Raw genomic sequence first — 27,334 nt, 5'->3', positions numbered from 1 at the left:
AAAAGTTACCTTGGACCCCCCCCCTGGAAAACGCTGACCCCCCCTGGTGAACATGAATATGTGTGATATGGGTTTAAAGTGAAAGAATTGAGGCAATATGGCAATAGAAATCATAGCCTAATCATAGAGATCCGCGCCTGCATTGGATGTTGTCTCTTAAGTCTTCCTTATTACGTTTAGTACCCCCTTCTTTTAGACTTTTTCCACGTCTAGACGTCTATCCTCTGCAAAGATACTCCGCTGACATAATTCGTGTCGGCGAGATCGCGATATATATAGCGCATATCAACGACGTGCTAGGGAGCAATATCTCTTGAAAACTTCGGTAGCCAATTTTTCACGTTCCGAAAGCACACAGTAAGCCTCGTAATGATTGGTTCTTGGTCAGCGCACCTTGCAAATTTTTATTTTGTTTTCTTTGTGCGTCCTCCAGCTATTGTTAAGCCTGTATTTGCATTAAAAAATCTTTCTTTATACACGTACAGTTTAAGGAAGGCCCACACTTTTACGGATCCGGTTCTAATTTTACACATCAATATAAAATTCTGATTTTTACTTTTCTATTGATATAATTATAAATCTTTTTGGGTGATTGAAAATGATTTAGCAAGTATAATTATATTTGTTTATTATAGTGTCATTGTGCATATGAAGCATTTAATATACATTATTTATTATGGAAATTAACACTTAGCACTCTGTCCATAAGATCTATATGTCATTTAGTACATACACAGAAACAGAATTCTTAATTGCTTTTATGGACCTAAATCTTTTTAATCTTCTTTTATGCAAACTTACCTGAGATCTATCTTTATTGATTTAGAGCCTATATCATCCATTTAATTTTTACTTTTTAAAAATTTTGCATTGAATAATTGAAAAAATTGATATTTAAAAATGGGGGTATACGTCTTCAAAAGACTGTCTTGTTAAAATTCTCTGGGCAACCATAATAAAGTAGCTGTTTTTATTAACATTAGATATAATTCTTAATAGTTTTAAAAGAAAAAATGGCATCTTAACATTTTGGATTTTGAGAATTATAAAAAATAAAGATATTTTGAGATTTTTTTCTGAAAGACATGGACAGATTCAACACCAATTTGTTAATGTTTTGCAGTAAAGATTTCAAATATTCTCTTGGCAAATGGACATTTTTGATCTTCAGAAGTTTTAACATAAATTTGATGTGATTTGGTGCATAACTAAGAGAAATATGATATCACACTTTTTTATGTTCAATTTTGGCTGTTGAGTTTTTAGAGGTATGTGCGCTGAGACATGTTGTATGAAAATTAACCTGCAAAGACATGTCTTTTATGGGTGTTTTAGTAAGTTTAAGACTTGTTCAATGTATTCAAATTGAAAAATTATCAGTTTGACAGAAAATTCTGAAAGTACGGACCTACCTTAAATATTTTCTATATCATAATTATTTTTGCAACATTTCTTTGTGAAAATATTTTGTATCAAACAATTACATTTTACATTTATTTTTTTTCTAATTTTGATAAGAGCACTTGGAGTCGTAAAATAAAGCCTGCTATTTTTGTTTATATTTGAATGCGTTATCATAAAAATAAAAAGATACATGTAGTCTTGATTGTTTAAAAATCATTGCTAGATAGCAATGTCTTTTAATGTTATATAAAGGTGTGGATGTTCGCAAAAGCTAGCACTTGCGGCACTCGTAGCACTTGCAGTAAATAAATGTAAGTTAACACTGAATGTACGTTGTTGTGTTTGTTTTAACTTAAACAATAAAATGCTTTCTTTGTTTGTTATTACTGGAATTAACGATCGCAGCTGTTGCAGAAAAAATACATAACCCGCGTAAGCGGGTTATGTAAATTTTTTCTGCAAAAGCTGCGACCGTTAATTCCAGTAATAACAAACAAAGAAAGATATCTTATTGTTTATATTTATATCTGTTTAAATAATCATTAAAGGTAGGATCAAAAAGATTAATTATTGTATTAATGATGCGAACGTTTTTATACGTTTCATTGATGGAACAGTCATTGATCAAGAAATCTGTACAGGCTACTGTATTTCATGCAGTGATTAACGCAATGGGTTTTCTTAAGAAATAAAGGAGAAAATATTCAGTGGATGTAAATATTATATTGTTAATCGGTAGTAATTTATGTTTGATTCCTAGATGGTGTTGTGATTTTATTAAAATGTGTAAATACCCGTCTCATAAAACAGTACAAATCGAATCGGGCAACAAAGACACGGAATAAATGTTCAATTCAGCATGTAGAGATGTACAAATTGGATCTTATTTCAACTACTAATCACAATGAATCTTATGACTAAAATCTTTCTTAAATCCGTAAACTGTCTTAAAATTGCACCATACATGTTTCACATAAGTGTCATGCATCTGTGAAAAATCTGCAGATCTGTCGTAATCTTATTATTATTATTAAGATACACCGTGGTACCCTCATACACACAAAGTACATTGACATTGATTCAATGAAATTTTTACCAAAGTATTTCTACAAAGGAAACTATTTAAGAGACACTTTTATTTCAATAATTAAAAAAACATATTAAAGAAAATTTATGCAACTTAAATTCGTGCAAACATATCTTACAAAAATTTCTGCGATATTGAAGAATATGGAATTCGTTAGATCTACATGTATTTGTGGACAAAGGACAAATCTTGTGAAACCCGGCCAGTTAAAATCAACTTTAAAACGAATTTTGCGTAAATCATCCAAAATTGCATACATTTTTACAGTTATTCCCCTTTCCCCGGATGTAGGTGGCGTACTTATCGTTTCGGTCCTCCATTACTTACTGTTTACACATTGCAAGCACTGTTTTAATACTTTATATTAGCGATCTGAGAATTCTGGAATGCCTTCGTCGTGTTGCTGTGTGCCGGGGTGTGCCAACAGGGGAGGGCATCGTTTTCCGAGAGACGATGCCCTCCGAAGACAGTGGATAATCGCCATCAAGCGAGACCTGAAGCCGGGAAGGTTGTGGCGACCTTCGTCATCCAGCGTAGTCTGCACCCTACATTTTAGGCAGGATGACTACATCCAGGAGACTATCCACGGTACAGTTGTCTCAAAAACGACTGTTAAATTGTTTATCGATATTTTTTGTGTTCTGTTTACAAATTGTTTAATCGAATTAACATTATATAACAAGTTCAACATGTCCTCATCATACAAGTTACAGTATCCGACTCTGTGTTTAAATTATAAAACCCAGATTATATAGTTAAGGTAGACTTCTTTAACTATATTTCAAATATCATCAATGAATAGATTACATATTTTACACTTGTTTAGTCATAACGTTTACTAGGTTTTCCAGCGACTTCAAGATACAGTCTACAACCAATGAGCAAAGATGGTGCTAAGATTTCAACACCCTCTAACAGTTGAAACAGGGAGTTACTTATTTACTACAAGTCTGATCAATTTATATAATTTTAGATATTTTTTTTCAATCATGATTCAGGGAGCGACACTAACTTTAAAACCATAGCTGTCAGCAGGGCTAGCCATTTCTTATTTGTACTAGCCCAGTTTATTTATGTATTAGTTGTCCAGCAGCCGAAGGCTGGTGGCCGAGTCACGAAGGGAGGAGGGGGTAAAGGGCAGGAGGGGGCTTCCTATTCCCGCTGATGGGGCTACAGAAAACATATGAAAATTTTTGAAAATAGAGATGCCAAATCCTGCATTCTGGCTGTATTTTGTGTAAAAATTATATGTCGCTCTAGTATTGTACCCAAGACATTTTTTCTATTCGAAAAATTCCACATTTATGGTATTCCGAATTACCTTTAAAGTTTACATTTTGACTTACAAAAATAATAATTATGATAAAATATATATTTGAAAATGAAATGAAATTAACAATTATCATGTATATTGTGTGTAAATTATAATTATTTTTGTTGCTTTGAGTAAGTGTTAGGTAAAATTTACAGAAGCCCTACAGGGCAAGTTTAAAGGCATGTTAAGTAGCCTGACCTCAATATTCAGCTGTGTCGGGCCAGTGTGCTATCGTTAGTGTCAAACTCTGTCATATTATGAATATATCTAGTAAAAAGTCATTGATTTCATATCACATATTAGTCGAAGGAAAATGTTTACACATTTTGTGTTGAACTTTAATTTCTATTATTCAGGTCTCATATTTTATGAGAATCGGAGATGGATAAATACTGTCAGTTATCTTGACTTAAATGGCTCATACAATTTTACTGCAAATGAAAATGGGTTCATACTTTGGTATGTGGGTTCGATTCCCACCCAGGGCTTAACATTGCAAATTACATTATCTGAATCATTTCATACATGTAAATACAACAAAATCAATCATGTCGCATCTCCAAATTTTGCTTTGATTTGCATGAAGAATTTATTATTTAGTTTCTATTTTTCAACATTTCATTATAACTGTGTTTCTTGATTTCGATTTTAAATTTCCAATTTATCCTGCTAAATACTTTTTAAATGTATACAAACATGTATGGGAATTCCATGATAATTTAGTTTGCTGATGCTGGTGCTAAAGGAGGATATGCTGCCCTGAGCCTCCACCAAAGTGGCAATTCATGTACTTTTTCCAAAATCATTTAAGTTTTAATTTAATTTTTTTTATTTTAAAATTCAGATATTACAGTAAACAAAAATAAACAACATGCATTTTCAAAAGTGATAAGTAATTTACCAATGTCTAAAAGAAAAACAAATTGAACAAGCAAAGATGCACTGTCTTATAATTTTAAATTTCCAAAAATAGGTACTACACCACTCAGAAAGCAGCTGAGAGACAATGCTGTCCCAAGCATTTTTCCATGGAGACGAATCCAGGCGGGCGATTCTGAGTGCGGCACACTGAGGTCTGGAAGAGAGTATGTCAGCACGGGGACACCTAATGAGAGGGGTGATGATCTTGCATCTTCCCTTGTGTGTGAAGATTCCGTATTGACGTGTGACGAAGTCCAGAGTGAGGTAACCATAGAGGCTGATCAACATGATGTTCCACTCTCCTCTTCTCAGAGCATGGATTTTGTTTCATCGTCATTTCCTGTGGATTCCTCGACACAGACACCACCAAGACCGATTTTCAGTGTTGACAACTTTGCCAATGACAATGCTGGTATTATGTTTTACACAGGTCTGTCATCATATCAGGACTTTTTATTTGTTTTGCAGACACTAGGTGAAGCTGCTTACCAGCTGAATTATTTGTATTCTCAGGTAGACAATGTCAGTGTTCCAGATCAGTTTTTTTTAACTTTGATGAAGCTTCGTCAGCACAAGACAAATTTTGAGTTGAGTAGGCTGTTTGGTATTTCTGAGTTTTCAGTGACCAATATCTGGGTAACATGGGTGAATTTCATGTCTCGTCAGTGGAGAGAAGTTGATCTGTGGCCAGAGAGAGATCTTGTCCAGTTTTTTTCCCCAACAGACTTCAACAAGCAGTTTCCAACCACGAGGGTGATCATCGATGGAACAGAGTGTCCTGTCATGAAGCCCAAGCCACCCATAGCACAGCAGAGCACCTTCTCCACCTACAAGAATAGAAACACAGTTAAGGTTTTGGCTGGAGCAACACCTGGTGGTCTGATATCCTACCTGTCCCCTGCATATGGAGGTTCAACATCTGACCGACAGATAGTGGAGAGATCGAGACTTACTACGTTATGCGACAAGGGGGACAGCATCATGGCTGATAAAGGGTTTAATGTACAAGATCTTTTTGCACCCTATGATGTCACTATTAATATACCAACATTTTTTAAAAACAGAAATAGAATGTCTGGCAAAACTATTCAAAGAGATAGAAAAATTTCAAGTAAAAGAGTCCACATTGAACGAATTATTGGCTTAGCAAAAACATTCAAAATTCTTACTCAACCACTCAACACAACTGAAACCAAACTTGCATCTGAAATCATATTTATCTGTTTTATGCTTTGTAATTTCAGGCAGTGCATCATTCCAAAGAATGCTTAAGTAAGGTGTCTGTTGGTCTGTCAGTCCAGTTTTCCTTTTGAAGCACACCTGATCAGAAGGCTCAATCAGCTTTTTTATTCACTAAACACTCAGTGTCTGTATGTTGTCCGTTATTTTCCCCACAATTTAGACTTCTCAAGAATCAGTTCACTTGGAAGAAAATAATGATACTTACTGAGAAAGCTTATATTCTAAGATTCAAGTATGTTCACATCATAACCCCCCATATCACCACCACCACTACCACCTTCCAGTAGCATTATGCTGCATATTAAAGTCATATTATTAAAGATTGATTGTATTTTGTTTTATTAACACCCCTCTCAAGAATTTTTCACTCATATGGAGATGCCACCATTTGCTGGTGGAGAGCTGAAAATTTTGTTTTATACTTGTCACCCAGGGCCATTGAGCATGGGGGATTTTTTCGTACAAACACCTACTGTGGGACCTCAGTTTACATGGTCTCATCCCTAGGTAGTCTCCATGTCCCACAATTGAATTTGAACCCGCCAAGCAAGGATCAACTCCTTACTTCAGGAATTTAGAGCAGATGCTCTACCCACTGCTCCATACAGGAGACTATATATTAAAGAATATTCAACTGAGAAAACGCTATCTTTGTAGTTTACATCACTGATCTTAACTGAATTTTCAACTTCTTCACAAGAACCACAGAGAGGGCAAGTCCCCTTTCAAGGGTTAATCTTTTAAAAACTTTATGAAGAATCACTCAGCTAGCAAGGGTGAAATTTTTTTCATTTTATAATGTAGATTCTATTTTTTATTTCAAAACATGACTTCCAAATGATAGAGCCATTACCACAACATCTAAACAAATGAAAAAAAATTGCAGGGTTACATTGATTCAGATGAGCTTTGTCTTTATGACCCATGGGTCTCATGTTTACATTTGTTTCTACATATTATAAATTTGTAGATATACAGGTACATGATTTGTAAAATCTGAACTCTTTGCTATGCACTCTAGGCAATTTATCATGTATTGAAAATTAGTTTTGTTATGACACAGCATCTTACTCTTAGTTTTTATCCTCTCTTCCACATGCTCAACTAGAAAATTGATTGTGCACCATCATCTTAGAATAATGCATGTGTATCACTTATTGATAATGGAATGTATGCATGCCATTTAAGATTTTGATTGCTCATATTCGAAGAATGAATTAATAAAAAAAGATCTGTCCACATCTTTATATAGGCATCTATTTTTTTTTTATGAATAAGACATCCCTGCTCTTAAGTACTAGTAATGTATAATTATGTGTATCGTTAGCTTGCATGACTATGTAGTGTGTGTCCGAACAGAATATTTAGAATACAACAAGAAACATGTCGATGTAGACAGTAATCTCAATGGTCACTTTTATTTAAGTAAGAAGAAAAAACAGTGGAACTTTTGTTAGAATGTATATTTTCTATACATGTTATCATGTTATGAAACAAGAAACTAAAAAACATTCATGTACCAAACATGTCAAGTAACTGGGAATTTATTTAGGACTTGAAAAACAGAGAAAAAAGTAGTCCATTCACAAGCATCTAAATGAACTATAATCCATCTTCAATACACCTACACCAAAAATGTTCAATCATGTGCCATTCAAGTTTAAATAAGAAATCAATAGAAATAGTCTTATCATAGCTCCAAGTAAAATATATCCCCATCATGATCTTAATATACACCATGTTCACATGCAAAAAAAAAAAAAAAAAAAAAAAAACTACAAATGCAACTTGGTACTACAAAAGAAGACAGTATTTCTAAGCGATCAATCACTCCCAGAAGTCTGACACGAAAGAAAGTATCTCCTACATTCCTTTACAATGTATATCAAAATGAAAAATTGTTATATTGCTTGAAATAAAACTTTTCTAAGACAGCATTCTTGAAATGTAATTGAAAAAAGTGCTCAAGTTTTTCTAACATCTTTTCAATAAACACATCATCCCTCTCAATTTGAAAGATCTTAATATCTTTGAAGGTATAAACCACAAAATCACAAGATTTTTTTTCACAACAAAACAACTGCACCTGAACCTGAAAATAATAATCATGGGTAGGGTCTAATGTAGTTTGGCCATCAACAACTTTCAGATAAGGAACTGTTTGAGTTGTAATGAACTGATTTTTGGATGAAAAAGGACACTTAACCTCTACAAGTTTATCTTGTTCTACAACAATAGCATCTGGACTTGCTGCTAAAAAAGGACATGTTTTACTAACAAAAGTTCCACAACATTTGGTAACCTCTCCAGTTAATTCAGAATATTTCTGAAGGGCCACAGATTCATATTTTTGCCCATGAACAATTGGGGCTGCCTTAATCTGATGAACAAAAGTGAAAGATTTGGCTAACTTATCCTTATCTGTCCTATCTGTACATTTACAAATGCGACCAAATTTTGATGAGTGCAATCGTTTACATCTTTCTGAGAGCCAAACTTTGTTTTTAGATTGACCAAGTGTTTGTTGTTCTAAGAGACAAATTTCTTCACTGCTTATTTTTGTAATGTTTTGTTCTTCAAGCCAAATGTCAGAGAGTTTTGAGTTTAAATAGTCATGGTCAAGGTCAACTGCATATGTATTTGCAGGAGAAAACAGCTGGGAAATTGGAAGACGATTGACAGTGGCATGATTAATACAAGTGTTTCTAAAATAGTCATTGTACCCTGTTCTTTTCCTAAATTTAGCTGGTCTGGGGTCAAAGTTAACAGAATTTATGTCTTTTCTAGCAAGTGGCAAATCTTGAGCTTTGATGGGGCTTCCAGAAAATGGTTTACATTTGTGAAAGGTTTGGATTTTCTGAGTACAGGTTTCTTCAGTCAAAAGTTCTTTAAAGAAGAAAACTTGCATATCGCTAACAATAAGGCACAAACATGCTTACAATGAGCTTTTGGCCCCATGCCTGCGGCACACTCACATTGTGTTTCAAGAACACAACCATCTTGATCAATGCAAACATCAATTTTGTATGTCACAGACTTTTTCATTTGGGCATGACACTCACTTTTGAAGAAGTAAAAGTTATCCCAGCAAGCCAAGCGAATGTACTTGAGAAACCTGTTAGTGTATAAATTTTTGGAAATGATGTCAATACTTTTGTTCTCTTGACCAAGAAAAAATTCCACCGCAGACATTTTCACAGACACACACACACTATCTTTATTCAGATCTTTGTACACAACATGATCTGGCACACTCATAAAATATTCTTCATTCTCTAATTTCTCTCTACCAAAATCTTTATTTCTATCATACGCTTCAAGTCTGAAACAAATTATGGTATCGTAGAAACTTCGAAATTTTCAAATTAAAGGTACTTGGACAGAGATTTGAAGTTAATATTTTCTGTATAATATCATGAATTATATTTTCTAATAGCATTTCACACAAAAATTAATTAAAAATCTTATTTCATTTAAAAGTAATTAAAACTTTAAATTTTTGGGTGGGTTTGATTGACACATCCTTGCACTTTCACAAATTTTAACTTTATTCTTAATCCTTAGGAAAAGTGGATATCCTGATGTGCAATAATGAGAAATATTAAAACTTATATCAAGAAGAATAATTTTATTCAGAGTAGAAATGCTAGAAAGCAGAACTACTTCACAAGTATCATCATTCCATTGTGTACAGAGTTTTGCGAATCGACCACACTCGTGTTATGTACACAGGTATTTGTAAACATGTTATGGTTTGGTGTTTACGATTCACCGGGTGCGTTAAATCACCAAAGTCTGTTCACCACATCTGCACGGACTGACAATATAATATTGTGTGTTTGTTTTGCTTTAGAACATGTCTACTCTGAATTTTCTGGATTACAGTATTAATATTTTTCATTAATACACATCAGGATTGCCACTTTTCCTAAGGATTAAGAATAAAGTTAAAATTTGTGAAAGTGCAAGGATGTGTCAATCAAACCCGCCCACAAATTTAAAGTTTTAATAACTTTTAAATGAAATAAGATTTTTAATTGATTTTTGTGTGAATTGCTATTAAAATATATAAGTCGTAATATTATAGAGAAAATATTAACTTCAAATCTGTGTCCAAGTACCTTTACCGGTAATCATCGTCATAATCAATAGAATCTTATTTTCATTATTTATAAAATTTTACTTATGATTTCTATACAATATAGAACTGTGAGTGTGTCTGGTCAACAGAGGATAATATACTAACTCCTTATATTGATATAAGTTTTCTTTTTAAAATAGTCTGTTAAAATACAGCTGATGGTTAATCAGGGGCTGACAGATAGATTTTTAATAGGGGCTTGCTTGTTTATAAAAAGTGTTTGTATTCCCTTTTATGAAATATATTTGTAAATTCAGTATTAGTGTATGGTAGTACAATCAAAAATTCAAGCAAGACAAATGAATGTTGATCATGTACTTGCCCTAGCTTAGATAAGTGCCTATATCAATTTTAATTTTGATATTCAAGTCAAGCTTATGGACAAGTGATTGAAAAAATTTCCCTTGCACATCCCTTAAATTCACCAGCCCAAGGTGTCGGGCAATTGGATTTGAGCAGGTGTATACAAAAAAATATATCAAACTTATCAGATAGGGCTACCCTATGTACAATGTACCTACATGAAGATCCTAACAAACAAAATGATCAAATTTTAAAATATATATCTGTCTATTGTGAAACAATAAAACAATCCATATTAGACCTACTCAAAAGTCTATACAAAAATTCCATTTATTTCCCAAGATATGCCGATATCAACAGGTCCTGTACGATCAATGTGAAAATGTGACCTTTTTTAACTCTGGCAGACGACAAACCATTCGCTGTAACTCCCATATTTTATTAATTGAACAGAAGTCAAACATTGAAAAGTTCTACATTTTGATTTCAGCACCGAAAAAAATATGTCTACTCTTTTCATGAGATATCTACCAACCTCGTTATGCTTTGGTCAGGCAACCAACGCGACGACAGTCTAAGTTATGTTGGTGAGGTTATTTTATCGTGAAAATGCATAAAATACATAAAATATAATGATATAGTCCTTACCTTTCTACCAGCTCCCGTTTCCTCCCCGAAACTCTGGCCCCTTTTTCTCTCAAAGCTTGCTTGAGCATAGGGATACCCCAAGCACCGTAGTTCTTATCGTTAGACGCCGCCATGTTTGTAAAAAGTAGGACCGCAACGAATCGTGCGCCCTCTATATTTAGGGGGAGACAATACCGTTAATACTGTGCGCAATGTATGCCATTCCAAATGATTGAAAATTTGGAGTTATCTCTCTTTGAACACTATGGCGATGTTACATTAACAGTAGACGTTTTACGAAAAAATAACTTCATCACAATTTAATTAATTTAATCAAAGATTGAAAAGAATTGTTTTATGGTATAATTTGTGTATTTTTCAATCTTATCAACATTCTCCCACTCTTCCTCTCTCTCTCTCTGTGATAGCTCTTTGAAAGTTAGCGGATTTCATATCTTAATATGCATGTAAATCTCGTGCAGCGGCTGCCTCTGTGTTTGACGTCAGTGGTCTTTGCATCGCAATCTATGACTAATTTTTAAAATATAGTGGGTTTTTTGTTTTATTATTATTATTTCGGCAATTTACCATCATAGGTTGTTGATGTTAATTTTGTAATCAGTTTGCTCACTCTGTGCAATATTCTAAAATTTGGTTTTGTTTTATTTATTCATTTCAATTTTACGTCTGTTGAGAGGCATCTTTTCTAAGGATATTGGCCGTGAAGACGGCCGCTTCACGGCCGTTTGTTGTTGCGCTGCTAAGCACAAGATGGCAGGGATGTCTAACCACCGAATCCGTAGAGGGTACGTCCTTGCCTTTTCAGGGCAAAGACAACGTCCATAGCAGTGACGGTCTTCCTCTTGGCATGTTCTGTGTAAGTGACAGCATCGCGAATGACGTTCTCTAGGAATACATCAGGACACCACGGGTCTCCTCATAGATGAGTCCAGAGATACGTTTGACTCCACCTCTGCGTGCAAGACGGCGTATGGCTGGTTTGGTGATGCCCTGGATGTTGTCTCTCAAGACTTTCCTGTGACTCTTAGCGCCCCCTTTTCCAAGCCCCTTTCGTCCTTTACCACGTCCAGACATTGTTTAACTCTCAGTTGATAATCTGCTGAAATGCAGTGAGCCGCCGAGAACGCGATTTATATAGCGCCAATTAACGACGCGCTAGAAAACAAGGCATCTTGAAAACTTCGGTAGTGCAATTTTTCACGTCCCGAAGGCAGACAGTTAGCCTCGTAATGATTGGTTCTCGCTCTGCGCACCTTGCAAGTTATACTTTTTCCAGCTGTTGTTAAGCCTTTATTTGCATAATTGCAGACATTTTAAGTTCGTTCTATATTATCATTATTTATGCCACATTTAATTAGGAGACACTTTTGTCTCATAGCTTTGGCTATGTGTGTATTTTCCTCCGAGTCAGTTAATGAAAAGTTAATTTAATATAATTTGTTTTAATGTTTTATATTTTAAACAGAACCGAAAACGGGGATAAAGCTTTCTTTCCTTATTCTTTAAGCTAAGGGCTCATCAGATTTTATACAGCATATAAACATGATAAAGTGTACAGAATAAATAGTATATACAAAAATACACGAAGGCTATAAATCTCAACAGTAATTACAAATTAGACTCTCGTAGATCTGTAGCTTAACTGGCTATATAAAAATTTTCACAAATTCGACAACTCTTTTACATTTTGACTACTCATCAAACTTACTACTCTAAATACATTAGGTTTGACTTAATAATACTTCTGAATGTACATACTTCTCAGATTTTCATAAAATGAACATTTTAATATGAAATGAAATTTATCTTCAATATCATAAGAGGAGCATAGTGAGCATATTCTTTGAGATCTAAGTGTATTATTATGTCTACCAGTTTCATTTTTGAATTGGTGGTTTCATAATCTAATCTTGGGGAGCATTCTCTTACATCTATCATCAAAAGGTTTTGTTAAATATCTTTGTAATACAAAATTATTTACAACGTACTGGTACAATCGAACAATATCATAATTTAGTCCCCCGAGTACATAGATTTATACATTTAAACACAAGAAAACTAAACTTTTTCTTTATGATAGGCAAGTGATCGAAATATTGGATTATATGATCAATTAAGTTGTAGGTTATAGTCATATCGATAATGAATGCACGTATGTCTATAACTTCTTTCATCATCCATTTGTGTGTGTGTGGGGGGGGGGGGGGTAACCATGTGACGTTTCTTTGCAATGGTTAGAGAAGTAAAATTATGATTATGCATGTGACATTTATCTTGCATGGCGCCTTTGTTAAGCTCGTGCTGCACGCTTTTATAACCGTCAATGTAGATTGGTAATTGATATGGGTACAGTTGACAGTCTAGTTTTGCTTGTTGAATTTACTCTTTTTTTTAAGTTTTTAACTGGCGTGTCTATGAAAATGTCTCTTTGCAAGTGATTTATATTGTTCCCTAGAATATACGTTTCTGGTGTGCTGTATTATGAAGGTATCTTTCCTTAAGAATTTTGGTGGCCGTGAAAACGGCCGTTATGTGTTTGTCTGAGACAAGAATAGGGGGTTTAAGCTCGTTCGCCGCGGATACGTCTAGCAAGCTGAATGTCCTTGGGCATGATGGTCACTCTCTTGGCGTGGATAGCACACAAGTTGGTGTCCTCGAAGAGTCCGACAAGGTAGGCCTCACTGGCTTCCTGAAGGGCCATGACGGCGGAACTCTGGAAACGCAGATCGGACTTGAAATCCTGGGCAATTTCACGCACTAAGCGCTGGAATGGGAGTTTCCTGATGAGCAACTCGGTGCTCTTTTGGTACCTCCTGATCTCACGGAGATGACAGTTCCTGGCCTGTATCTGTGTGGTTTCTTAACCCCACCGGTGGCCGGTGCACTCTTACGGGCTGCCTTGGTAGCCAGCTGTTTTCGTGGGGCTTTGCCTCCAGTAGATTTTCTTGCGGTCTGCTTGGTACGTGCCATCTTTTCTGAGTTCAGATCAAATGAATGAGTAGAACGACGTGTCAAGTATAGTTTTATACTGTTCTGTGACCTGCGGATCCGATCTAACATTGAAATCGCCGGCGCGTGTAGTAAGAATGTTTTCAATTGGTCCCTGTGTTATACAAGGCATCTTGTGATTAGCTAAGCACAGCGTGTTTCAATTGGTCTGTGCTCAAATCATTTCGATCCACATTTTGCACAGAATTTTGTAATTGTTTAAATCAAGGTATTATGACTGTTCATTTTTTGTTTTGTTTTTTTCTTTCTTTTTCTTTGTTTTTTTGTTTGTTTGTTTATTATTATTATTTTATTATATTTTATATAATTATCATCATTCTATTTTACAATTATCATTTTCTTGTTGAATGACCTGCTTGTCCCCACAGAGCTGTAGTTTTCATCCTAAAAATGTCTCATTAAATGTATCAACAAACAAAAACCTTTTTATTTAGTAAACTTAATGCTTTTATATAAACCATCATAAAGGATTTTATTCATTTCTATTAGGATTTCTAAGCTTTATTTAAGAATCAGTGTTTCATAAACGAGATTATAGAGATTGTATATGTAATTTGAATATTTAGTAAAATAGTTTTCACTGTGACAGGTGTGTGTCTTCTTCTTTTTTCTTCCACGACTTTTAAAGATATAACCTATGCTGCAGTTATAAGAACCTATTCAGGAGAAAGGAATTTTGTAAGCAGCTTTGTGTGTTTCATGTGTTATATATCTACAACATGAGAGGCTTGTGATCATGTACAGAGTGTCCAACAGATGCAGTAAATATCATTGCATTTCAAAAATAATTTTTAAGTGTCCTTGCACAAGTCATCATTTAATGTTCAAATTGATAAAAGAGCTAGCTTTGAATAAAGGAAATGAAAAACCATTAATAAAATTACTGCATGCACTGTTTGATAAAAATAGAATCATATCTGCATTTCATACATACATCTAGGAAATCATGCTCTCTGTCTTTAATATTATCATTATGAAATTTAAATAATAGACTCAGTCTCTCTCTCTTATACAGGAATATACACATTCAATTATTTTTATTTTGTTGTTGTTCAAGGACATGGTGCATTTGAAATTGTTTAACAAAATTAGAAATTGTGAAAAAAAAGACCGCGGATACGTCTAGCAAGCTGAATGTCCTTGGGCATGATGGTCACTCTCTTGGCGTGGATAGCACACAAGTTGGTGTCCTCGAAGAGTCCGACAAGGTAGGCCTCACTGGCTTCCTGAAGGACCATGACGGCGGAACTCTGGAAACGCAGATCGGACTTGAAATCCTGGGCAATTTCACGCACTAAGCGCTGGAATGGGAGTTTCCTGATGAGCAACTCGGTGCTCTTTTGGTACCTCCTGATCTCACGGAGAGTGACAGTTCCTGGCCTGTATCTGTGTGGTTTCTTAACCCCACCGGTGGCCGGTGCACTCTTACGGGCTGCCTTGGTAGCCAGCTGTTTTCGTGGGGCTTTGCCTCCAGTAGATTTTCTTGCGGTCTGCTTGGTACGTGCCATCTTTTCTGAGTTCAGATCAAATGAATGAGTAGAACGACGTGTCAAGTATAGTTTTATACTGTTCTGTGACCTGCCGGATCCGATCTAACATTGAAATCGCCGGCGCGTGTAGTAAGAATGTTTTCAATTGGTCCCTGTGTTATACAAGGCATCTTGTGATTAGCTAAGCACAGCGTGTTTCAATTGGTCTGTGCTCAAATCATTTCGATCCACATTTTGCACAGAATTTTGTAATTGTTTAAATCAAGGTATTATGACTGTTCATTTTTTGTTTTGTTTTTTTCTTTCTTTTTCTTTGTTTTTTTGTTTGTTTGTTTATTATTATTATTTTATTATATTTTATATAATTATCATCATTCTATTTTACAATTATCATTTTCTTGTTGAATGACCTGCTTGTCCCCACAGAGCTGTAGTTTTCATCCTAAAAATGTCTCATTAAATGTATCAACAAACAAAAACCTTTTTATTTAGTAAACTTAATGCTTTTATATAAACCATCATAAAGGATTTTATTCATTTCTATTAGGATTTCTAAGCTTTATTTAAGAATCAGTGTTTCATAAACGAGATTATAGAGATTGTATATGTAATTTGAATATTTAGTAAAATAGTTTTCACTGTGACAGGTGTGTGTCTTCTTCTTTTTTCTTCCACGACTTTTAAAGATATAACCTATGCTGCAGTTATAAGAACCTATTCAGGAGAAAGGAATTTTGTAAGCAGCTTTGTGTGTTTCATGTGTTATATATCTACAACATGAGAGGCTTGTGATCATGTACAGAGTGTCCAACAGATGCAGTAAATATCATTGCATTTCAAAAATAATTTTTAAGTGTCCTTGCACAAGTCATCATTTAATGTTCAAATTGATAAAAGAGCTAGCTTTGAATAAAGGAAATGAAAAACCATTAATAAAATTACTGCATGCACTGTTTGATAAAAATAGAATCATATCTGCATTTCATACATACATCTAGGAAATCATGCTCTCTGTCTTTAATATTATCATTATGAAATTTAAATAATAGACTCAGTCTCTCTCTCTTATACAGGAATATACACATTCAATTATTTTTATTTTGTTGTTGTTCAAGGACATGGTGCATTTGAAATTGTTTAACAAAATTAGAAATTGTGAAAAAAAAGACCGCGGATACGTCTAGCAAGCTGAATGTCCTTGGGCATGATGGTCACTCTCTTGGCGTGGATAGCACACAAGTTGGTGTCCTCGAAGAGTCCGACAAGGTAGGCCTCACTGGCTTCCTGAAGGACCATGACGGCGGAACTCTGGAAACGCAGATCGGACTTGAAATCCTGGGCAATTTCACGCACTAAGCGCTGGAATGGGAGTTTCCTGATGAGCAACTCGGTGCTCTTTTGGTACCTCCTGATCTCACGGAGAGTGACAGTTCCTGGCCTGTATCTGTGTGGTTTCTTAACCCCACCGGTGGCCGGTGCACTCTTACGGGCTGCCTTGGTAGCCAGCTGTTTTCGTGGGGCTTTGCCTCCAGTAGATTTTCTTGCGGTCTGCTTGGTACGTGCCATCTTTTCTGAGTTCAGATCAAATGAATGAGTAGAACGACGTGTCAAGTATAGTTTTATACTGTTCTGTGACCTGCCGGATCCGATCTAACATTGAAATCGCCGGCGCGTGTAGTAAGAATGTTTTCAATTGGTCCCTGTGTTATACAAGGCATCTTGTGATTAGCTAAGCACAGCGTGTTTCAATTGGTCTGTGCTCAAATCATTTCGATCCACATTTTGCACAGAATTTTGTAATTGTTTAAATCAAGGTATTATGACTGTTCATTTTTTGTTTTGTTTTTTTCTTTCTTTTTCTTTGTTTTTTTGTTTGTTTGTTTATTATTATTATTTTATTATATTTTATATAATTATCATCATTCTATTTTACAATTATCATTTTCTTGTTGAATGACCTGCTTGTCCCCACAGAGCTGTAGTTTTCATCCTAAAAATGTCTCATTAAATGTATCAACAAACAAAAACCTTTTTATTTAGTAAACTTAATGCTTTTATATAAACCATCATAAAGGATTTTATTCATTTCTATTAGGATTTCTAAGCTTTATTTAAGAATCAGTGTTTCATAAACGAGATTATAGAGATTGTATATGTAATTTGAATATTTAGTAAAATAGTTTTCACTGTGACAGGTGTGTGTCTTCTTCTTTTTTCTTCCACGACTTTTAAAGATATAACCTATCCTGCAGTTATAAGAACCTATTCAGGAGAAAGGAATTTTGTAAGCAGCTTTGTGTGTTTCATGTGTTATATATCTACAACCTGAGAGGCTTGTGATCATGTACAGAGTGTCCAACAGATGCAGTAAATATCATTGCATTTCAAAAATAATTCTTAAGTGTCCTTGCACAAGTCATCATTTAATGTTCAAATTGATAAAAGAGCTAGCTTTGAATAAAGGAAATGAAAAACCATTAATAAAATTACTATTATGTCTGCATGTTTGATAAAAATAGAATCATATCTGCATTTCATACATACATCTAGGAAATCATGCTCTCTGTCTTTAATATTATCATTATGAAATTTAAATAATAGACTCAGTCTCTCTCTCTCTATACAGGAATATACACATTCAATTATTTTTATTTTGTTGTTGTTCAAGAGGACATGGTGCATTTGAAATTGTTTAACAAAATTAGAAATTGTGAAAAAAAAAAGAAGAAAAGAAGTGAGAGATTACTGTGCATACATGTTGAAATATTTTCTAACGACTGTAACTGAGATATCTTTTCTGAAAATTTGGTAGCCCTGAAAAGGGCTTTTTTGTTAACTTGGATGCAGACTGACAGGGATGCCCAGACTGCTTATTTCTTTGCTGCTGCCTTCTTGGGTGTCTTGGTTTTCTTGGCTGCTGTTTTCTTAGGCGTCTTGACCTTCTTGGGTTTGGTTGCAGCCTTCTTTGGGGACTTGGGTGTCACCTTCTTCTTGGGAGATTTGGCTTTCTTGGGTCCGGCTGGTTTCTTGGCTGCTGCTGCCGCCTTCTTCTTAGGAGTCTTTGCCTTCTTCTCACCGGCGTGTGTCTTGGGTTTGGCAGCGGTCTTCTTAGGCTTAGCTGCCTTGGGTTTGGCAACCTTTTTGGCTTTAGGCTTCTTCTCGGTCTTGGGTTTTTCTCCAAGCTTGAAGGAGCCACTGGCGCCTGTCCCCTTAGCCTGCTTGAGAGCACCCTTTTTAACTCCATTCTTCAGGGCCATCTTCAGGTGAGCGTTGATGAAATTAGCATCGTTGCCCACTTTGTAGTTGGCCATGATGTACTTGAGAATGGCCTGTCTGGATGAGCCCCCGCGTTCCTTAGTTTAAGAAGTATTTTATTCATAATATACATAGAGTACAATATGAATATGGATTGAACAGCAGGCCAAGGGCCTATATTAGTTCTCTCCATTTGAGATCAAGGTACACATGGTACAATTAAATTACTGTACATATTTTAAGTTCAACAAAACATGTATTATATAATAAAGTAATATTAAGAGAATTATAAAGAATACATGGTTGAAGAAAAATTGAGGAGAAAAAATGCATAAAGAAAACAATAACATGATTTTAAAAGAAAAGAAAAAGAAAAAAAAATGATGGAAAGAAACAAACAAACAAAAAAATTAAGTAATAAGAATATGGAGAGGAAGGCTCAGACTAAAATCTTTTAGTGTTTTTTATAAAATTATGAACTTGGTCAAAGAATAACATATTTTCTCTAAGAGATAGGCAATCATAACCTGATAATACAATATTGACATCTCTTGGTATGTCATGGTCACTCATGTATGTAATTAAAATGTTCCTGGCAAAATTATAACATGGAAATTGAAAGAAAAAATGAACAGAGTCTTCAAAAAAATATCCACATTTTAAGCATTTAGGTGAATCAACTAAATTATGATTAAACAAGTCAGCATTAAAATTACTAATACTAGAGAAGTTTCTCAACTGACAGTGGAGTATATTTAATTTTCTTTGTCCATAGTTATATAATTTAGATTTTGTTTTGTCTTCAAGATTTTTATTTTGCATACACTGTTTAAACTTTGCTACACTTGTTACAGATTTTAAGCTATCTAGCAAATCATTCCATAATTTAATTGTAGATGGTAAAAAACTATTGTAGTATGCAACTGTTCTAGTGATTGGTAAGTGATACGAATTATTGCGTAACGCGTAATTATGTGAAACAGGTAGGCATTGATTGACCATTTCTTGCAAATATTCAGGTGTATAATCATTAAGTATTTTGTACATAAGAGTAAGCTTATGTTTAGTTCTTCTTTCACTAAGCGTTTGCCATCCTAATTCATTATACAATTTTTGTTTTGAAGAATTGAGCCTTAACCCAGTAATGATACGCCCAGCCTCTATTTGCACACACTCTAATAGATTACTCTGTTCCTGTGTGCAATGATCACATAATACATTTCCATATTCTAAAATAGGCCTTATAAAAGCAATATAAATACTAATAAGGGAATCTAAGGGAACCGCGTTCCTTCAGGGCTGCAACGGCAGCGCTGATCATGTCTATGTACTTGGGGTGTGCAGCAGGCACTTTAGGCTTTGTGGCCTTCTTCTTGGCTGGAGACTTGGCTGGAGCAACGGAATCTGCCATGACTATTTCGGGAGAATGGTTTACTTCTCGGGAACAGCTGGGAATGCAAATAACTCGGTCATTCGCACTTGCTGTTTTTGTTTGCACCAAGCGCGGACCCCCGAGAAAACATCCAGTCCGCCGAGGTCGATGTACGTTCATCTATCGTGTGTTTCAATAAGGGTAATTGCATCCGCCCTGCAACTAAGCAGATGGACCTGGCCGCAAAATATAAGCAGAGTCCTAACCTGCAGTCATCTCTTTAACACGTTATCTATTTACATTCTTAAATTCTTTCTTAATATTGTGCTCAAATTCAGGAAAATGGGCATCTGAACCCTTGTCTCTGAACTTCGTGGTATGCTAAAAGTTGAAAAATGTTCTTGAAACGACAATTATCCGTTACGATTTAATTACAAAAATTCAAAAGATTACTTTACAAATGCCTTTTGAATCTTCAAGTCCTGCAAATCTTATCGATTCGCCTTCAAACTGTGAGAAATCAACACAGAAAGTGTGCCAAACGTAAGCCAGTAGACGCATGAAAATAGAATGACATCGAGGGGAGCAAAAATTAACACGGGAAAAGAAAGAAAAAATGAAATAACGAGATGATTTACGTTTAATAAAAGGTTCGAATTTAGAATTGAATGTCCCAGTCTTACATGTAAACGGAAAATTGTTCTCCGTGAGTAAATAATATTCTATAACTTACAGCCTACATACATGCACATTCTTTGTTTTGTTGAATATTATTTTATTCAATAATCAATTTAGCCATAAAAAAAACACAAAGATTATATATTTAGAAAGCAGCAAAGAGACGAATTTTTATTTTCTTCTTCTTTTTATCCTCACCTGCATGGGGTATATCTGTTAAAATTATATAGTGTAGTCAGAAAAGATTTTATCACTTTTATTTATTCATTTTTATAAATATTACTATCATTAAACAAAATTCACATTTAAGATACACGTGTGCGTCTGATTTAGTTTATGTTGCGGAGGAGGAACGTCTTCTCTCTCTCTATTGTTCAGTAATTCTGAAAGATTTACATGTTACTTTAAATACATGCATTTATCTACACAAATTTATAAACATTGATCAATTTTTTAAAAGTCACCAATTCAAAACTCATTGATTTGAAGATTTTGCCGACGTTAACATATTCAATTATGACCCCATTTTATATTTGTTTTAAGAATAAAGGGAAATGGCGTAATTAATACGTTTTTAGATTCTGTGTCCAATTATTCCCTTAGAAATTACGCCGGATAATTTTTATCATTTCTCAAGGGAAACATTTTATAGGAGCAAGATTGATGTAATTTATATGATAACCTGTTAAAAAAAGTACTTATTAGTGTAGGGAATTTAATAATATAATTGTGGGCAATTATCACGAGTTCTTCCCGTTTGTATGTAAAGTGTGTTTTCTTAAACAACGGCAGTCCAGCCATGAGTTAATATGGAATTTTAATTCCATGATGTGACGGCATGTATTGTGTGTTTACTATTTCAATAAAATTATTCAAGTTTCGTTTCTTTGCGTCTGATCTTAGAGGCATCTTTTCGAAAAATTTGGGTGGCCGTGAAAACGGCCGTTTGGTATATACAGGTCGTACACAGACTTTTGACTTGCTGGCTGACTTCTGGGTCTTCTTAGGGAGGAGCACGGCCTGAATGTTGGGCAGGACACCGCCCTGGGCGATGGTCACACCGGACAGGAGTTTGTTCAATTCCTCGTCGTTGTGGATGGCCAGCTGCAGATGACGGGGAATGATTCTGGTCTTCTTGTTGTCGCGGGAGGCGTTGCCTGCCAACTCCAAGACTTCGGCGGCCAAGTATTCAAGAACGGCGGCCAGATACACAGGGGCTCCGGCTCCCACTCTCTCAGCGTAGTTGCCCTTCCTCAACAGACGGTGGATACGACCCACGGGAAACTGGAGTCCCGCACGGGATGATCGGCTCTTGGCCTTTCCCTTCACTTTGCCTCCTTTACCACGTCCTGACATCTTTGATCAGTTTTAATTAAGAGTAGTTCACGCTCAAAATTTCAAATCAACGAATAACTCTATATAAACACCCTTCGCCACTCTATTTAAACACGCAGGCGGATTGAACTGCCCAGCCAATCATCGCCATCGTATTTTCCACACTTTGCCGCTCGCCGAAGAATAGATGTTTTCTCGAGGGTTCGTAAAGCACTTATTATACGGTTATCCGCTGTCGTGATATATATAAGCCGCGAGGCTAGCATTGACACTCACTATTTCTAGCGGTTGATTTATTCTTATTTTATGAGCATTATGAACTCTTTCGTCAATGACATCTTTTAAAGAATCGCTGCCGAGGCATCCCGTCTGGCTCACTACAACAAGCGATCTACCATCACCAGTAGAGAGATCCAGACAGCTGTCCGTCTCCTTCTGCCCGGAGAACTGGCCACGCACGCTGTATCCGAGGGAACCAAGACCGTCCCCTTTACTTGAAGTGTTTCATTTAAATGGCAAATTTGGTTTTTAGATTAAAACGGCAAGATACACCATAAGTATGGAAATATGTTGCTTCACCTATCTTCAGAAGAGAGGGGATACTCTACATAACACATAATTATGAATATTTCAGTAAAACAAATAAATAGATACATTTTACACACAGGGGGAGGAGAACGAAGGGATGGGGAAGAGAACATTTTAAGGATGTCTATTAAAAACGACCCTAATTAAAATGAGGCTTTAGAATTGTAATATGCTGAGCAGTCTTACAATCAGACTTCAAAAACACTGCTGTGTTGACGTATTCCGAATATAGCAGAAATTTATATACATAAAAAATTATTTTATTTTCTTCACTAATTGCATGTACGTTATTTGGCAGAGAAAACATTATCTTATGAATATAATATGAAATATTTCTATGTCATTTCTCTCTCTCTCTCTCTCTCTGCTTGTCTACAGTAATGTGCTTTTATTCGCAATATTTATTGAACATCCTGTAACTATATGTGTATTAATTAACCTTGTATCTGTTGAGAGGGCTTATATAGGCTATGCCAGCTGCCCAATCCGTTTATGTAATTTTTTACATAATAAAATATGTTCAAATCAAAAAATTGTACATCATAATCGAGGGTGGGGTTTTCAGGTTTTACATTAATTTAAGGGTGAAAATGCAATAAAAACCAACACTTCTTGAATTTTATTTTATAAGCAGCTTTTGTGAAACGAAAGTCACCGTATTAAAATATTTCACTGAAAAATATGTATTATCATATATATAAATTTTATGTCGCTTTAACTTGCAAAAAAAAAAATGTTCTCATAGTATAGAAGTTTTCTGATTCACTGTGGAGTTTCATTTTACTGCATGATGCATGAACTACTCAGGCGAATTTATAGGGGCCTGTCCTGGCGAGTGGTCATTTCAATTCACAAGTACTGTGTATACTTTAGTTATTTTAGATCCGCCTCTAAGAGTTGGTTTAATTTCATACTTGATTTCATCTATCTCTGACCAATGCGTATAGTCCCACTTCTGGTAACGTGAGTAGTGTTCTCCTAGTCATTTATAATCCTGAGCAGATACTCGGCAATTGTCAGATGGTCCAAGCAGTCCATGAGAAAGGTATTGTTTCTTTTGGTAAATTTACAAATATTTGTTTGTATTTAACGTTCATATTACTAACCAACGTTGAAATGGGCTCAATAGTAACATCAAGCGAACAGTCGGACCAGGCTTAGGGCCAAGATTAAGTGGTCAATTTTAAGGTATGGCAGGATTGTGTAATGGAAATTGGCTGAAATTTATTACAAATTTCGATGTACCCTGGTAATAGAAAGTAATGTATAATTGGCCATATTGTAAATTACAAGTAATAATAATTTAATTTATTACTGTCCAAAAAGGCAAGTAATTAACAATTGAAAAAAATCCCCACCATCTCATAAATATTATTTAAGAAAGGTTAACTGATTTTTGGAGCTAATTTTCTGATAGAATTTCTTAAGGACCCTCTCTACACATCTGCAAAATGTTTTTGGCCATTGAGAAAAATATATTGTATAAAGGAGTTTATATTGAGCTTATTTATTTAATTTTCGATGTATGGTGCGTGGCATTTACCCCCGGGAAAAATGCTCAAAGACAACAGTATCAGTGAATAGAAATCACTGTGAAACTTCGATAGAGAAAATACATGTTAATAACACGTTCAGTTAATTTATCTTGGTCTTTTAAATATAGTTGAGAATACTTGAATTGATTACAAATTGGGTAATATTGCGTAAAGAACGAGGTCGCGTTTGATTGACATTCGGCAGGAATCTGGGCGTAATTGAAAATGAAAATATTATCGACATGTAACATGAAATTTTAACCTTTTTTATTTATCGGAAAATATATTTTCCCGAATTTGAGATTTGATTTGCTAAAAAATATCTTGAAAATTGGCCAGATCAGACATTTGGTACAAAATGGTACATTTTTAAACACGTTTTTCAAATTGTTTCTATCTCTGGGTCTTTTCTCCATGATTTTGAAACGTTATTTGTGTGTATTTTAATTCGAAGAAACGAATACACTTTTTAAGGAGGAATGCCACACCAAATTTTTATTTTATAGATCTGTGAGTCAATCTTTTTAAACAATGGTTTCAGCATTGAAAGGCCAACATACCAGCTTGCACTCGTCACCGCCCTTCGTCCAAATTACTCAGGATACACCATAATAAATATAGAATAACTATTACTTATTTGATATGAATTTTTTTTGTATTTTTTCAAAGAAAAAAATTATTTCATTCAAAATAAGTTGATTTTTTAAATAAAATTTTCGCTGTAAATGAATGCATCACATTAATATCTAATAAAATATGTGTAGAAAAGCCGTTTAGATATTAAATTTTTTTAAATAAAAAAAAATATTCAAAATAAAACAGAATTTGTGAATATTTTTTTAAATTTATGGTTAAAATTTTCTTAAAACCAGTCACAACTGGGGAAAACATGTTCCTTAATCATATTTATTAAAGAAATGAAACAAAATGGCCAAATTTTAGAGAAATTATTTTTTTTTTAAATTTTGGCCAATCCCGATCAAAATTAAACCGATCCCAACCATAATTGTATATTTATTGGAAATATCCACAAGATTTCCACAAGAACACTAGTCTGATTAAGTGTAATAAGGATTTAAACATTAATGAACATGACAATTAAATAGATTTCTTCATTGTAAATACATGAAGAGGCAGTGAATTAGCATTGTATTAATTTTGATAGGGATCAGTTTAATTTTGTTCGGGTTAGGTCCAAATATTAAAAAAAATAAATTTCTCTAAAATTTTTCAATTTCGTTTCAATTTTTTTTCAAAATATGATTGACAAACATATTGTCCTCAATTGTGACTTTTTTTTTATTGTGATTTTAACCATAGGTTTAAAAAATATTCACAAATAATGTGCTTAAATTTCATAAATATTTCCTTAAAAAAAAAATTAAAAATTCCAACCAGTCTTTCTTTACATATTTTATGAGATATTAATATGATACATTCATTTACAGCAAATTTTAACTCGAAAACATCTTTGTGGGATATAATTTATTTATTTTTTTTCATTTTCTTTGAAAAAATACAAAAAAATCATATAAAATAATCAAGAGCTAATATCGACCTTTTAATGCTGAAACCTTTGATGTAAAAGGATGACTCAAGGATCTATAAAGTAAAAAGTTGGTGTGGCATTCCACCTTAAAAAAATGGAGAGAAGACCCAGAGACAACAAAAAATGACCCCCCCCCCAAAAAAAATGTGTGCATGTGGTGCTTTTTTTTTGTCCTTTTAAAATCGTCTGTATGTTTGCAGCAGTGATACAGTAGCTTAGTAAGTTGGGCTACCTGTTGAGCGCGCTCTAAGTGAAAAATTTTTGGTTCGAGCCTGGCATAGGGCGTTAATTTTTTTTTATTCAAACAACCATTTATTTGTCAGCTTCGTTTTATATACTGATTTATTAAAATTTTGAATTAAATAAACTTTGGTTCTGTTTGGTTCTCGAGCAAAATCAATTCCAGTCTTCTATTCTATAATGTACACGTATCATGCATCAATGCATTAAATATTTTAGGTGTTTATTTTTTGTGAAACATTAATATGTTCTAGTACCCCTAAGAAAAACGGACATAAATGATACTATCTCACAAAGTCTTTCAAACTAAATGAAAAAAAAACCTATGGACGTGTTTGTTAAACCATAATGTTTCATACACGATTCCTGCACATCACACGCCAGATGCGCCCATATTCTTTCTATTTTGTAGAATTGAGATCTAAGGGCAGATCACTCTAACCGCAGAAAAATACCATAGAATCAGAACTTTTTAGTGTGCAGTTTAGAGAGGGTTCTTAAAAAGAATTTTAACAAAGTTATATTACCTTTTTAAGTAAATTGCTTATCAAATATCACCCTATTTTATTTTCTTTAAAACTTTTAAATCAAACAAGCAAATTAAAGAATTATGGTCCCCCGCTTTCGGTATCTTTGTGGGCAAGATATCATTTTTAGGGTCAAGGTCAATAGGTAAAAGTTTTTGGTATCCCATGAAAGGTCTTGCCATAAAGAATACATATATTTAAAATATGAACGTCCTAGTTTCTACCGTTCAAAAGTTGTGACCAAGCTTAACGTTTTTAAAAAGTAGTTAAAACTCCAAGTTCAAGGTCAAAGGGTCAAAGTTCTTGGCATGCAATGAAAGGTCTTTTAACAAGGATTACATACGTGAAGTACGAAAGCCCTAGCCCTTACCGTTTAAACGTTATGGTCAAGGTTAAAGCTTTTTCAGAAGTACGTTAATTTCCAAGGTCAAGGTCCAAAGGTCAAAGTTGTTGGTATCCAATGAAAGGTATTGTTTAGAAAAACACATGTGTGAAATATAAAAGTCCTTGTATCTACCGTTCAAAAGTTGTGACCAAGGTTATACTTTTTAAAAAGTAGTTAAAACTCCAAGGTCAAGGTCAAAAGGTCAAAGTTCTTGGTATCCAATGAAAGGTCTTCTTACAAGAATAACATATGTGAAGTAATAAAGCCGTAGCCTTTATCGTTCAAAAATTATGGTCAAGGATATAGTTTT

At 34.4% G+C, this 27,334-nt stretch overlaps 4 protein-coding genes, 1 long non-coding RNA gene and 1 pseudogene across 5 annotated transcripts; 1 reads left to right on the top strand and 5 right to left on the bottom strand.

The window, feature by feature from the left end:
• Window positions 1–2,748: 2,748 nt before the first annotated feature.
• Window positions 2,749–4,029, top strand: LOC134280335 (THAP domain-containing protein 6-like). The gene is made up of 2 exons (XM_062762749.1): window positions 2,749–3,079; window positions 3,334–4,029. The coding sequence occupies exons 1-2, from the start codon at window positions 2,878–2,880 to the stop codon at window positions 3,411–3,413; spliced, it is 282 nt and encodes a 93-aa protein (XP_062618733.1). The 5' UTR covers window positions 2,749–2,877; the 3' UTR covers window positions 3,414–4,029.
• Window positions 4,030–4,617: 588 nt separating this feature from the next.
• Window positions 4,618–11,258, bottom strand: LOC134280351 (uncharacterized). Its single transcript, XR_009994888.1, has 2 exons — window positions 11,062–11,258; window positions 4,618–5,554 (listed from the first exon to the last, which is right to left on the bottom strand). It is a non-coding gene; the product is annotated as an uncharacterized LOC134280351 (long non-coding RNA).
• Window positions 11,259–11,784: 526 nt separating this feature from the next.
• Window positions 11,785–12,135, bottom strand: LOC134280334 (histone H4-like; annotated as a pseudogene).
• A 1,486-nt stretch (window positions 12,136–13,621) lies between these two features.
• LOC134280342 (uncharacterized) lies at window positions 13,622–17,126 on the bottom strand. The gene is made up of 4 exons (XM_062762753.1): window positions 16,723–17,126; window positions 15,971–16,002; window positions 15,418–15,583; window positions 13,622–13,871 (listed from the first exon to the last, which is right to left on the bottom strand). The coding sequence occupies exons 1-4, from the start codon at window positions 17,124–17,126 to the stop codon at window positions 13,622–13,624; spliced, it is 852 nt and encodes a 283-aa protein (XP_062618737.1).
• A 1,266-nt stretch (window positions 17,127–18,392) lies between these two features.
• On the bottom strand, window positions 18,393–20,250 carry LOC134280333 (histone H1-delta-like). Its single transcript, XM_062762748.1, has 2 exons — window positions 20,111–20,250; window positions 18,393–18,917 (listed from the first exon to the last, which is right to left on the bottom strand). Exons 1-2 carry the CDS (start codon window positions 20,224–20,226, stop codon window positions 18,431–18,433), a joined length of 603 nt encoding a protein of 200 aa, XP_062618732.1. The 5' UTR covers window positions 20,227–20,250; the 3' UTR covers window positions 18,393–18,430.
• Window positions 20,251–21,669: 1,419 nt separating this feature from the next.
• Window positions 21,670–22,277, bottom strand: LOC134280341 (histone H2A-like). Its single transcript, XM_062762752.1, has one exon. The coding sequence runs from the start codon at window positions 22,219–22,221 to the stop codon at window positions 21,670–21,672; it is 552 nt and encodes a 183-aa protein (XP_062618736.1). The 5' UTR covers window positions 22,222–22,277.
• Window positions 22,278–27,334: the final 5,057 nt, after the last annotated feature.

The sequence above is a fragment of the Saccostrea cucullata genome, unplaced genomic scaffold, assembly GCF_032062105.1.
Source record: "Saccostrea cucullata isolate Sc308-1 unplaced genomic scaffold, CSIRO_AGI_Scuc_v1 ctg1228, whole genome shotgun sequence".
In the NCBI taxonomy this organism is placed as follows: domain Eukaryota; kingdom Metazoa; phylum Mollusca; class Bivalvia; order Ostreida; family Ostreidae; genus Saccostrea; species Saccostrea cuccullata.
Note: the sequence above shows the minus strand (reverse complement) of the source record. Positions and strands in the feature narration are given on the sequence as shown.